Source organism: Pyxicephalus adspersus, chromosome 2 (genome assembly GCF_032062135.1).
Source record: "Pyxicephalus adspersus chromosome 2, UCB_Pads_2.0, whole genome shotgun sequence".
Taxonomy (NCBI): Eukaryota; Metazoa; Chordata; class Amphibia; order Anura; family Pyxicephalidae; genus Pyxicephalus; species Pyxicephalus adspersus.
In genome coordinates this window covers 84,308,328-84,322,812 of record NC_092859.1, presented here as the reverse complement: position 1 = coordinate 84,322,812, position 14,485 = coordinate 84,308,328, and the positions used below count along the sequence as shown (strand labels likewise).

At 36.8% G+C, this 14,485-nt stretch overlaps 1 protein-coding gene across 1 annotated transcript in view; it reads left to right on the top strand.

Annotated features, from left to right (window-relative positions):
- LOC140323873 (uncharacterized) overlaps positions 1 to 10,160 on the top strand; it is a 16,565-nt gene extending 6,405 nt beyond the window's left edge. Inside the window, exons 7-11 of the mRNA XM_072401273.1 lie at positions 252 to 347; positions 1,692 to 2,019; positions 2,928 to 3,044; positions 5,192 to 5,334; positions 8,944 to 10,160. Coding sequence (XP_072257374.1) covers positions 252 to 347; positions 1,692 to 2,019; positions 2,928 to 3,044; positions 5,192 to 5,334; positions 8,944 to 8,986 — 727 coding nt within the window. The 3' untranslated portion in view covers positions 8,987 to 10,160. The remainder of the gene's footprint in view (positions 1 to 251; positions 348 to 1,691; positions 2,020 to 2,927; positions 3,045 to 5,191; positions 5,335 to 8,943) is intronic.
- Positions 10,161 to 14,485: the final 4,325 nt, after the last annotated feature.

Below are 14,485 nucleotides of genomic sequence, written 5' to 3'. Positions count from 1 at the left end.
TTCCTTTTTAATGTACATGGAAATGGAAACTGCAGTGGTGTTCCAATGGTGCCAATATTATCTATATTTTACAATTTTACTTGTGTAATGTATATAGTTTGTGTGTAATAGTGTTTGCTGTAATGGTATAGTGAACATAAAGCATAGTCATTAATTATGTCTTGACAGTATACATACAACTATCCATTTTATTGTATATTTGCACAACTTGAATATACTGTAATTAATGCATCTGTGTCTTTTTGCTTCAGACCTTCTTCATTGTCAAGCACTAGAAAAGAGCGAACATCTGCTAGTGCAAGCTTTAACAAAAATGAATCTGTTTTAAATATTGTCAGTAAGTCAGGGTAAGTAATGGTATTATTTCATCACTACTTAACACTACAGAATGTGTGGACTATTAGAAGTGTCTGAACTTCTGTATGAATGCTCCAAAAATGTCCTAATCTTTCTCTAAGTCATAACTAAAAAAAAAAAAAAAATTATTATTTACTATGCAGTATTTAGTCACGGACACATCTCTATTGTCAAGTATCTGTCAAGTATTAGGGGGTTCCCTAAACCTAAGGTGCCTGGACATTCCTAAAGCTGCCTACCAAATCTTTCTGCAGCAGCTAAATGACTGGTTCTGACACGTAGAACTCTGACACTTTCAGCTACTGTCAGAGATTGTTGCTAAAGGTGAATGCTAGCACTCCTATTTGCCCAATACCATGAAAGGCAACCTCATTGCCTTACAAAAATACACAAGAATTAGGTAGTGGGCCAAGCTTTACCACTAATAAGTGCGGAAACATTGTGTATAATGATGAAGCACTCATATTGCTTGGGATTTGGCTGTGGTGGGTAGTTTTTTGGAGGCTTCTTCATAAATAAAGGCATCTCTGCATACCTACATCAGTTTGCTCCTTTTTTAATAAAAAAAAATTAGGGATAGAGGAGAGAGGGCTTTTTGGCATGGAAAAATGGTTTACTTTGCGATATGACAAAAAGGCAACAAAAGCTTAAATTACACGGAACTTAGTACTTGAACTATACACCCTATACAGATACTATTAGCACATTTTTTTAGTATATGGATATTCAGTAGTTGGTTGCTGTCATTTCAGTTTTTCCTGACATGCTTTGCCTAAACAGGCTTCCACAGGCATAATGTTGACATGCAAAGTATCTGGATATTGTCGTGGAATTGGGTATTGTGCTTCAGAAACCATGCAACAAAGCAGTTCTTGGAGAAACCATACATGGAAACTATAGACATTTTTGCTGCTTAATTCTTACATTTACTGATTGCATGAGAACCTATAGTGCTACATTGCATATATTTAGGTCCTGTACATTTTGTTGCATGGTTTCAGAAGCACAATATGGATGAGTTTAGCTTGACTAAATGGTAATTCAAATAAATAAAAATGCTACAGTGAAAAGTGTTTTCAGAGGGCTTTAAAAAACAACTATTCATGGAGTGAGTTTGAATTGCTGTCGTTGCTATAGGGATTTTATTGTTCATAAATGAATGAATGTAGCTATGGGAGTTATATATAAGCACTGTGTGACAAAATACCCACCATTCATCATAGATGTCAAAAAATACCATTCTCATCTCTTTTATATTGATGGATTAGCGTGTCATTTCTTTATTTGTGCACCCCAACTGAATACCTATTTGCCTTCTTTTTTCCTTTTGTTAGACCTGAAACAGCACAATCAGTTCCTTTCTGTAGTCTTGAACAAGAATCTGAAAAGCTATGGCACACATCACATTACACCTGCCCTGTGGTCTTACAGAAAAGTCTGCTGGGCGAGGAAGGCAGCATATGTAGGTGTAGTAACCACCAGGTCCCCTGTGTCACAGACCTCGAGTTTGACCAGCTTGTTAACAATAAGTTGGTATCTTCAGAGCAAATCATTGTTGTATATGTTGCGTCATCCCTTGATACCGAAGAACATCACAAACCAGATGTGCTTGATCAGTTGTATGAAAAGAAGAACAGATACAGGAGTATGCCATGCATGCAGGTGTGTATAGAGACACTGTAGTGCTTTTAAGACGTTTTAGGGGGCATGTAAAATATTAGACCCATTTAAATTGGATCTCTGGATTCAAAAGACATCATAAACAATTGCTAACTGTCTTTTTAAGTTGCCTAAATAGCTGAGTCTACCAGTGCATATAAAAAGTGCACAAAGTTTCCTATTTAGCATTTTTAGAAAATAATTAGTTTAGAAAGTTGGTTAGGAATATCTTGCTTAATTGTGCTCAATTTCCTCTCTATTGGCAAAGTTGTCCATCATTCAACTTCAAAATCTGGTTCAGCATTCCTTTTTGTTTGGCCTGCAGGATTTGTTCATCCTCCACTACACTCACATTCCACATCGCCACTTTTTTTTGTCCTCTTGGTTCTTGTTGGACAAGAGGCAGTTTGGCCCCAGAATAGAAATGGTCCGACCTGAACAATAGCACCACCTTTAATTAAAGTACTGATAATCAGGAGAGGAGCTGTTGATGAAGTTATTAGAAGCAATACTTTTCATGAATATCCAACTGATAGTCATGGTCTTTGTTTCAAGGTAAAGTGCAACAATCCTGCACACAAACTTCCTTTTTTATGATTTAATTGGCGTAATTGTGTTCCTCTCTGACATTAAAGATAGAAAAGGTAAAAACCCTCATTTGGCCCAAATATTGTTTTATTTCTAGTGGTATTGTAGATTATAATTGTATGATTGTATCTGATTAGAGGTGCTATATTATATTTAGATACATTTAATACTTTTCCTGGTGCTTTTTCTCTTAAATATGTTCAGCGCATGCTTTCTCCCTTGAAAATTATTTGATGGAAATACTCTACTGTTGACCAGATGTTCTGTCTCCAAAAATGTTCTTTAAATTGAAACAGTTAGAAACTTGTTATCTTGTATTACAGAGCCGACTAGATTCCTTCCGCCTCTTGAAGTATGATATCAACACTTGCAATATGTACACTGGTCACAAGGAACCTTTGCTTGTTCAGCGGCACAATGCATCACCTGGAATGATTCTGGTATGGTCTATGAATAACTTATTCACAATTACTGATATCACAAGGGTTAGAGAAATTGGAGTTTTTTTTATAATTGACTCATAATCATTTAATTATTAAACACATGTGAATAGAGTAACACATTTCATTTGCTACGTTAAAAAAAAACCTGTTAAGCCAGTGGTGGATGTGGTCAACAGTTGGTCCCTGTGCAAAACTGACTTGGGGCCCCCTTTTGAACTGTCTTGGGGTACCTGTTACCCTTTGTTACACACTTTTCACCTCCTCATGTCCACCCCTGCATGCATCTAAGTTTGATTCAAATGATCTGCTATCTTGTTCTAAGTGTGTTAGCAATTTTTTAAGTGATGAAGTTTTAGGACCAACATTCAAACCAGGCAAACTGCATTTTTAGGAACCAATATTAGCAGTGGTAGCGTGGATATTTATTTTGATAAGTTTCAGATGCTGTAGTTTTGTAAGGCGTTCATTATATTGTCCACTGGGTGGCAGTATGTCTTTACTAATATCATTCTAGAAGAATGAAGCTCCCAGGTCACTGTCACATAAGGAAAGGGCATGCTGTATTTCCTGTACATTATATTGCCAACTTTTTTTTGTATTTAAGAAGACAGCACTATGAATCTATTCTTCACAGTTGAACTTTACCACAGAGTGACCGAACAAATGTAGGTTAAACAGTTAATGTCTGGCACCCTGAGCAATTTGTAATTACTCCCAAACAAATTATTAGAAATACTTTCTTTAATAAATGATGTCATGTTTGGTATTGCTGCCTAAGAAACTGACTGACAACAATATTTACTGTACACAGATGAGGAGAATTTAGCTGTGCTGGCCTACATTCTAACACATTTTACTGTTCTAGTGTATTAGAAAAGGCACCAACAACATTTGCTGAACAATTATTTAAAGAGACTTGCTTTTACAGTGATTTAGGTGCATAAAGTTCATTAAATTGTTTTTCTACTTAACCATAAAAGGAATTTATTGAAGCAAATAAATATTATAAAATGACTTTGTGCTTTCCCCATTATCCATAAATAAAATTTTTCCTGCAGTCTAAATATAATTAGGAATTCTTTTTATAATAATTAATGTGCAAAGTTTGGCTTTGTGCTTTGTCCTTTTGTTTTCTGACCCCCCCAGTATATAAATGGTAAGAGCAAATTTGGTAATTATTACCTGGAGAGCAAATCCTCTTCTTCCTATTCATTCTCTAGTTTAGGAAAATAATATTTAGAGACTGTGGTAGGCAGGGATTGGCTCGTCCTTCACATATTTTAGTACACAACAGTTATACTAGCAATTCTTTATAATCCTAATCATTGTCAGTAATTTTCATTATATTTGTTATGTATCTGATCTGCATTCTCTACAAATGTAGTTTGTAGTTTTACTGGGTACAGCTGATGAACCGTTACCACTTTGTATATTGAGTGGTTCATGTAGATTGGAAAAGCCCACTATAGAGATTACCTAACTGTAACTAGCATGTAGACACAAAAAGATCAAGAGAGTGGTACAAAGAGACAATGCTTTATAATCAAATTGTTATTACTACACAGGTAGAGAACATTGAATTTACTTTACTGGGCAAGCAGTAAACATGTGCTCACTTATATCTGTAGGTATGAGCAGTGTTGAGAAATTCATCTTTACAACAGAGGAACGGAAATCCTAGCTTTTCTCCTCTTACTTTTTTTTGCACTTGACAGTCCTTCAGCCTTCTGATGTAAACACACAGCAATTTTGTCCAAGGTTTTAGAAATTAAAACTTGACTGGACCAAAACCCAGAGGATTTGGGAAAAAATTACAAAGTACAAGAGCTAGATAGGTCAGTGATGGATTTTTAAAGCTCATTTACTACTTCTTAGAAGTACATTGTGCCCATTTGAACTTCTTTAGTCCTGTGCATTGCATCATATATGTAATATACATGATTATCATAATTAGGAACATTCATTGCTGGATCACTAGGTATTATTTAACTGAAGGCTATATATGTAAGAAGACTAAAAATATTGTTAAAAAATGTTAAAGTTTATTTCATATTTTAGCTATTTATTTTACAAATTATTGTAAAAACAGGTGACATGTGCACTATTGTATAATGATTAATGGTATTCTGTATCTTTCTTTCTAGATGTATATATGTGGAAAGCTGATGTTTGCCAACTACATTTTTAATGGTTATAGCAGATCAATAAAAGATCTTCAGAAGCAATTAGTGAAAACTAGGAGTGATTATCTGACAGGAAACCATTTACCCAGCGACTTTAAGTTTGGGTAATTTCATCTCTCTACATAAAGTAATATTTTCTGTGTAAAATTGGAACTGTAAAATTCATGGGATTGCTGGAATGATTTTGTGTGTACCATAAATGAAAAAGGAACCACGCTTTATGGCCACCAACAATACCAATAATAACTTAAAACAATATTTATTTTATATTTCAATATTTTTATTGAATTTTCACAAAAATAGGTACATGTATTTCAACAAAAAAAATAAACGAGATGATACAAAATTATCAAAACTAGGGTCAGCAGGGTACAAACATATTCTTGACGACCTCAGTGTTCAAAGTGACAAGGAGAAAACCATATACAACAGTGGTTTGAACAATGAGTAAACCAAAATTGCAACCCCATTATGGAGAAAAAAAGAAGAAAAGATGCCCGAAAGATGTATTGCCAATGGGTCATGGTCAGACCAGGGTGTAGACAGAATCCGGGCCCCCAGAATATTGGGGAGCATACGGGACTGAACAAAAACATGGTCAATGCGCGAATACTGGTCATGGGCCTCCGAGAAGTATGTATCAATATTTATTTTATACAGTATGGCTTTATATATAAATAGTGTGTAATAATATTATTGTGTAGTAATATACAATTTTAAAGAAAAATCAATAAAATAATCACAGTTAACAAATGATATTTGTACAACAATACAATCATGCTATTAAATTAAATAACATATGTATGTTGACATGCCTAAGGCGGACCTAAACTCAAATGTTTTACTTTACATCCCTTTTATATAAAGTAAAAATATATCTTTTTTTTTTAACCGCAACACCCTTGAAAAAAAAAAAAGGTTGAAGCACCTCCCCTTTCTGTCTTGATCGTCGTGGCGATTAAGACTGCATGTAAGTGCAAAGCCCCCCAGGATACATACGTCACGCATCCCGGGAGGCTCCTGGGTGCTCCTTCTGCGCTTGCTCTCGTTCTCGCATTTTACTACTTTACAGCAGGCTGCATCACCCAATCAAAACACCTGTGAAGTGCAAGATTGGGTGTCATAGCTAGAAGAAGGCTAAAAATGGCGGCGCCCAGTGCTTCCACTGCACCAGGACGAAGGAGAATTTCAGGATGGCGTGGGACCTAGTTGAGGAAAGTTTCAGTCAAGGGATCTGGGAAAACAGAGGTAGGTATGATTTTTTTTTAAGTTTAGTTCCGCTTTAATAATGCATTTGTCTTCCTAAGACCCGGCGCGGAGGAGGTCTTCTCTTCCGTCTTCTTCTTGACTTCTTGCTATGTCACCTGATCTCGCACTGCGCAGCTGCGAGATTAGGTGATGTAGCTGCTGTGAAGGGGGGAAAAAAAAGAGAGCCGATCTTACAGCAAATGCGTGAGATTGGCATCTCTTTCACCCTGGTGGAAAAAATGCCCCCAGGGTCTCCCGGGATGTGTGACAAAGGCTCCACAGCGATCAAGACTTTAAGAGGCGGTGCTGCACCCTTTTTTTTTTTAATAGTTTGTGTTATCTAGTGTGTGCACACCAGAGGAAACACAGATCAGCAAATGATTGCAAGCTTAAGGACTCATGCACATTTATGGGGAAAGGAAGTGACATAGTCACTACCCAATCTCTTACCAATCACACCTTCTGTCTGTACAGTTGTCTGGCATGGTCTGTTAATCATCGTATGGTTACTGCATATACGTAGTTGTGCACTATTCAGTCCTTTGTAATATTAGTTCTTGTAAAATGACATTTTTTCCTATGTCTGTACATAGTTTTAGATATATTTGCATGATTTCCAGTCCCAGTGATAATGATGTCAGAGGCTTTTTCTCTCTCATTGATGTTTAGTGTAGCTCAGACCTTGTTCATGTCGTCTAGTTAAAAATCACATACAATCTAAAAGTTGGGATCCTTTAATTTGTTACATGTCGCTTCTATTTTAGCCCTGACGTCCTCTGTGTTTGTTTATACCAGTACTGTATGTTTTCATGGTGTCTGTGAAAACCACATTGTAGTTCATGCCAGCATGCCTGTTTAAACTTCACTCCTGCCCTTAGTATATTCAACTAATCCTAGGCTGGGTTCTTGAAAAATGTTGATGACTTATTTCTGATGCATACTTGACCTGATTATAAAAAAGAATAATTGCTTTTACCTGCTCTGACCTGAGCTAGATTTGGTTTATTATTCACCTTCAGCTATAGACACAAAATCATAATATTGCAGCATTCAGCTATTACAGCCTGATTAATAAATGTGTTTACAGGAAGAAATGCTTGACACAACAAAATCATGTATTTTAGGATGCAGAAAAGGGTAAGGGGTTTAAAGCTATCCATATTTATAGTACTATGCAATAATTGGGAATACCTAACAGGAGGCCTTAGACAACATTATAGATTGTCATAGTACAATGATCAACGTTATTATAATAGAAATGTGCTAGCTTACTGGTTGTAACCTTTCTGATCTCACTCAAAAGAAAGCCTTCTGGAGCCATGTATTGTAAATGGTTATGGTTTAGGAGGTCATTAACAAGTTGCTGGAAGCAGGGGGAGAGTGGGCAGGGGTGTATTTATGTGTATCGTAGGAAAAATAATTGGGTAAGGGCTATGGAGTAATTTTTACGAAAGAACTTCAAAGAATTTCAAATTGGAGAGAGATTAAAGCTGCGTACACACTTCCAATTTTTGTCGTTGGAAAGGATCTTTCACGATCCTTTCCAACGACAAGGGAGTGCACGATGCATGAACGGTGCTGTACATACAGCACCGTTCATGCTCTATGGAGAGGGGAGGGGGAGAGCGACGGAGCGGCACCCTGCTGCGCGCTCTCCCCTTCACTTTCATTACGATCGGCTGTCGTCCATCGTCCGTGGATCCGGCAGGTCGGTCGTCCGGACGATGGACGACACCGACTGTACACACGGCAGATTTTCGCCCGATAATTGGCCGATGCCGATTATCGGGCGATAAAAATCTGACGTGTGTACGTAGCTTTACAGAGAGGCACAGCAGATGAGGAGAACACAGAAGAATAGATGGTCTTGTCTTGCTGCACCATTCACAAGTGATTGTAGAGGCCAATGTCTAGTTAGTAGAATACCAGATATAAGTAGTTGAGAAATAGTGAAAGTGTTTACCAGAAGTTGTCTTGGTGGTATCTAAGGATATAAAGGGAGTGTACTTTGGGTAATGTTCTATATTTGGGGGCTGAAGGAGAGTGCAGATATAAAGGTGATAACAAGGAAGCATGCCTGTGGCATGGGGAGAAGGCTTGTTATTTACAGTTGTTTTGGCATTTATCCAGGCCCAGTTTTAGTACCTATAATGTGATGGCAGATAGACAGCATGAAACTTTATCCAGGACAGGACAAACCAAAGGTGGAAAGGTAGACTTGAGTATGATTTGCATACAAATGGTGTGCTATGGCCAGGGACATTTAGATTATGGAGGTCCCTCTGCCATTGACCTGGTCTGGGATTAATGACAGAACGCAAGATGTAGAGAGAATAATTATACGTTGTGGTCAGAAAGGGTAAATGCTAAGTTGTGGTGGGTGAGAATGCAAAGCTTTGTGAAGGTGATACAAAAGTGGATAGAGTGAACAAAACCAGTAATAATGTAATTTTGTTTGTTTACAGTAATAAAAGACATGTGAACTTTTCATCTATCAATACAGTATAGGAAACGCAGCTCACAGATTATTATTGAATAAACCAGGAGGCAAGATACCTAGACACTCGGGACCCATGTACAGGGATGTGTGAAGAACTTGATGTTTTTATGACTCCAGCCATTTCTGTATGTAAATCTTATTCTGAAACAATATACTGGAAATATGTAGAAGTGTTTTTTTTTTCCACTGAAACATTTACTGTAAAAAATTTAACATTCTGCATTCAATGGAAGTGTGATCACTCATCATGCCATGCAGTAAGACATGACGTATTATGCTCAGTCATAAGACTTTACTAACCAGGATGTATTAGTAAAACACTTCATCAATGTGACTTGACTATGTTGTAATATTCAAATCCCATATATTGGTGGGTTGTCTAAAATCATTGCATCATGCACTCAGTGTAGATGTAAAATACGAAAATATTTACAGTATTGATAAAAAATGTCATTTTATATTATTTAGATTTAGCAAAAACTCAGCATTAAATAAAACATTCTTTTTGGAATAGAGATTGGCAAGAATGTTTTTAATGGTGTCTCCGGCAGTTGCTTGAGAGATTTGGCCATTCCATTTCTTCCAACTACAGTTAGCACTGAAATTGGTGGAAATCTTCCAAAGCATTTTCCTGTCTAATGGGGAATTTTCCCATTTTCTGTTGATTCTGAGAGACAGGAATACAGTAAAAATGACTAATAAGACTATATATATAATTTATATCTACCTAGAGTTCTTTATATTATTTCATTTATCGTTCTCCATAATATATGTAAAATGTGTAAAAAAAGCATTTCTATTTTAAGTAATGAGTAAATATAGTAAAACATGACTTCCATCTCCAAATATTGTCAGATCATTCGAGAAGAAGAATATTACACAATGTGAATATTTATAGCATCTTTTTTGATTAGCTCGAAGAATTTAGTCGCTGATGTCCTTAGAAGCTTGTGAAATACGTGATCATAGTTTGCTGAATCATAAACCATAAGATTAACTTCTCTTTTGTTTTCTCATGACAAGCTGCCTGGTAAATTAGTGGAATTGGCAATTACTACTTATAGAAGCTACACAATAAGTGATGTTAATGCAAAGCAATCTCAATCCTCAGAAAATTCCAATTAGCTTATAATGAAGAAAATGCATGGGTTATCTTCATTAAACACCGTATGTAAAATAAAATGTGGGTCCAAATGTTTATGCAGCTGAAGGTTTATGTCAACTTTGACTTTTCAAGACAAGTTTTAAATTGCCTAAATCTTTGGGATCTATTGACTGCTTTTTAATGTAAGATCAGTTGGTCAGGGAAGAGTTTTCAGGAATGCCTATATTCATGGATAGGTGTTGATATAATTTATCTGGTCTTACCTGTGTGCTGACCAGGAGGTCCTATGTAGTGACAAAGGATTGCTGGTGGGGGGTGTCCTGTGTGGTGATGGACGGCTTGTTAGTGTACTGGGGTTTCTGTATGTTTGCAGAGGGACTGCTGGTGTGAGAGATCCTGCATGTACTTAACCACTTCACTACAACCCCCCCTTTAATGTACAGCGCTGTATAATATGTTGGCACTATATAAATACTGTTTAATAATAACAGTAGAGCAGCCAATCATAAGACCTCAATCTGTTAACAGGAAAATGAATAACCAAAGAGGTCAGAGCTGTGTGGAGAGATGCACAGCACAATGGGTTATTCAATTTGTTCATCTCTAAAGGTAATATTTGTGATTTACACGTATTTACTAATCAACATGATTGCTTTAAAAATGAGTCTTGTTTAATTTTGCGTTCAGTTGGCCTTCTAAGTGATCTTGCCACTCACTGCAGGGAAGGATTAACACAAGTATATTTTAAAGATCAATGTCATCTCAGAGCAGCACACATTTAGCAGTGAGAATTCAACTAGGACCTACTGGTGTGTGAAATAAATGTACAAGTTAAAGTAAACATTTGGATGTACAGTTTGGATGTTTATTGGAAAAGACAAATGAATGGAGCAGCACATGGTATCTCTCACTGAGGATTTTAGGTTCTCTGGGAGTTATTTTTTTTATTTGGAACATTCAGAGAGCGATTTTTTTATTATAACTTAATAGCTGAGTCTATTTGTTTTACGTGTGGTCTGGAATTGATTTTTTAACAATTAAAGCATAGTAAACTTTCAGGTATTTTAAGCTTTAATAGTAGAATTCCTTACCATATGCAGGTGTCAAGATGTTTGCTGTGTTGAGCCTACAAGTCATAGAACTAAATAATATTTTGAAACTTTGTCACACTTTGTTGACTACATGCTTGTCACAGGTCTGTAGACATGGGATGAGCCTATTGGGCAGTAATGTAAGCACCCATGTTTCTTTCAAGATAGGTAGCAATGGAGGCACCCATATTTATTTTGGCATAGGTTTTATACTAAGTCATCGGCATCCCATTGCTACATAGTAGCAAGCCTAACAAATGCACCAGAGCAAAAAAAACACCATCATCCAAGGGAAATAATACATGGAATGAAAAAAGAGCAATCTATTCCAAAATATATATTACATAATTACACATCTTAAAATAGAGCTTTTAGCAGCTGGTTTCTTATAACAAAGAAATGTTATCTCCATGTGACCTGACCGGTGGCTACACAGGCTAATGCCACTTAAGATGCCAAAAGTAGCAGATTTGCCTCAAGCAGTCCACTCTCCTAACATTTTATTTAAGTAGTCAGAAGCTTCCACACTGGACAACATACAGGGAGGAGTAAGAGCCACCACAACATTAAATGACACAAAGCTATCTGCCACAAGAACAGCAGTGATTTGGGTTGGACTAAGATTTGTCATTTTTTTCTTGGAGTGTCACTATATCCAAAAGGCTATGTGGGTTATAAAGGTATGTCTTGTCGTTTTAGTTAAGTTCTCTTCTCTCAGATATGGAGTATGTAAAGAAAAATCATGCAATAGATTAGCTGCCAAGCTTTATATAACAATGAAATCCCTATTGGCATATATTTTACTAAACCACAGATTAGTGGTATAATTATAAAGACAGGACACTAAATTTATGTTCCCCACATTGTTTGCTGCAGTGTTGTCTAGAAAGAATAGTGCAAGCCATGAGACAGTCTGAGGCTATTAATTAGTCTTACTAAATGAGTTCACCTTATACAACCCCAGCATAAATATTTCCTTCCATTCAAGTATGCCAACCACTGCATTTTTCTTCTTTTTACTGGGGGAACTAGATTAGACAAGAAAGGAGGAGTTAAAGATTCCGTGCTGGGTCAATTTATCTGGGACTGTCTGTAAGTAGGACTGCAGAAATCCAAGGCAAATCTGGCCAGGTTCCTATTTACAATAAAGAGTGCTTCAAAGCCCTGGCAAAGAATGACTCAAAATCATTGTTCTGAGCTGTAAACAGGAACAGTGTTAAACTGCACATAAAGAGATATTTACCAACATCTTTTTTAGTTGTAGCAAAATAAAATTTGCTGAGGGAAGAGAAGAAATAAGAGAGAAAACAGAAATGTGTCTTTATATATACTAGGGAATTACAATGGGATTGTAAAATATTAATACTCCTACAAAAGTTTATTTTCAATATAATCTTCATGAGGAGATGACAGTTTTTTTTTTAGGCACACATTGCTCTGCATAGATATAAAATCAACATGTATTATTTGGTAAACTGATGTCTGTGTCGTTAAAACAAGAGAGGCCATTATATACAATTTACAGTGGAGGGGAACTGCAATTAGAGAAAAGAATTTACGTCTACAAACAGCTTTTAGCACTGTCATATCTTAGATGTATTGCTACTAGTTTACATCCTAGGGATCCCAATAAACCTAGTCCTAAACACTAGTACTATTGTTAGTACATATAAAGGCCAGGAAATGCCTCATTTATATAGTGAGATCATGTGAACCCCTGCAGCATGTGAGGATAAAATAACCTTCCAAATAGTTTCAGGGAGACAGAAATGAAGCCCTGCATAATGTTTGCACTATGATTTAAAGCATCAGCCTTACAGCTGATCATTTCTTTAGTGTGAATTGTAAACAAAATATGAAATGGTTCTCTTCACAATAAACAATGCAAATGATGGATAGCACTGGGGCCCCAGGATCAAATTTTACCAGGGTCTATATGGAGTTTGTATGTGCCATCTCTGTGTATGTGCCATGTCTCTGGGGGTAGGTAAATCAGTATTAATCAGAAAAGAAATGGGACAGATAAAAAGTGAAGTTTTTCTAGAAAACACATTAATGAAATGCAAAACAATAATGAAAATAAAGCAGCAAATTTACCTCCGGCACAGCAGAAGCCACAGGAACATCTGTAATAGGCTCAATGTGTCAAACATTTCATACCTCTTTAAAAAAAGATATGTCTTTGGCCTATGGCCTTGCAGCAAATAATGGATGAGCTTGGATAGATTGCCTTCCTGCTAATAATGGAGGGATAAATAACTCTGTGTAGTCACCAACAAAACACAAACAAGGGCATAACAAATACACAGAATATTAATTCATTCGACCACTAAAAATTAAAACGTTTTGCACTGAGCAACAAGCAGCCCACTTGGGGACCAGCTTTTCACAGTAATATGTCGGGAGTCCAGAACAGCATCATTGTTTGCAAAAGCCCTCCAACCTCTTTTGAACAGCCTAATGGGAGTGCTATGGCATCAATACAGCTCTGTACAGTTAATAGTTTGCTAAAAGCTACAGGAGATTTGTTGACAACCCCAGGCGCAATTTCTGTTAACAATTAGATTTGCTTACACCTCCATACTGGGCTCTGTTAACCAGAATCCCGCCATGAGCAGGTTCTGTTCACAGATAGTTTCAAGGAGCTATATCTAAGCCATATCACTTCCCTCAGGTTGGCCAGAAGAGGTAAAGTGCTGCTGCAAACAGATAATGGACAGCCATTGTGATACTGTGATATGCCTGATCCCAAGTGGGCTCCTCGTAAGTAAATTATTTTCTACTCTTTAATGGCTGATTTTACTAAAGTTCTGGGCAATCTGGTAAACCTTGGCTTTGTGTGCCTTGGTTTGTTATGGGATACAAGCTGCAAGAATTAAGGCAGCTTCTTACAGCAGGGGTTCTGAAACTTTTTCATTCTGAGGACCCAGATAAGAAAATTGTCTGAAAGGTGGACTAGCTTCTGTCTACCAGCAATATGGAGTTGTCCACAGATGTGGACATTTAATCAAGAAGTTGGGGGGTAGGTTGTGTGTAAAGTGATACCACAGTCCTTGGAGTGGCATCTAAGTAACTTATTTTGGACGGGGGTTATAGGGTGGATAGGTAGGTATTGCATTTCATGTATTTTCTAGTGGGGTTTTGATTTCTATGACATTCTCAGCTGGATGAGGTGTGGTGTTGTGCTTTGTATCTTTATCATTGTATCCTGTGGTTGTCCTTCATACAATAAATTTGCTAAGTTAAGGAATGGAAACCTGTACACCAATCATGTGTATGTATATGTCAAAAAGAGCAAAAGAGCTAAAATC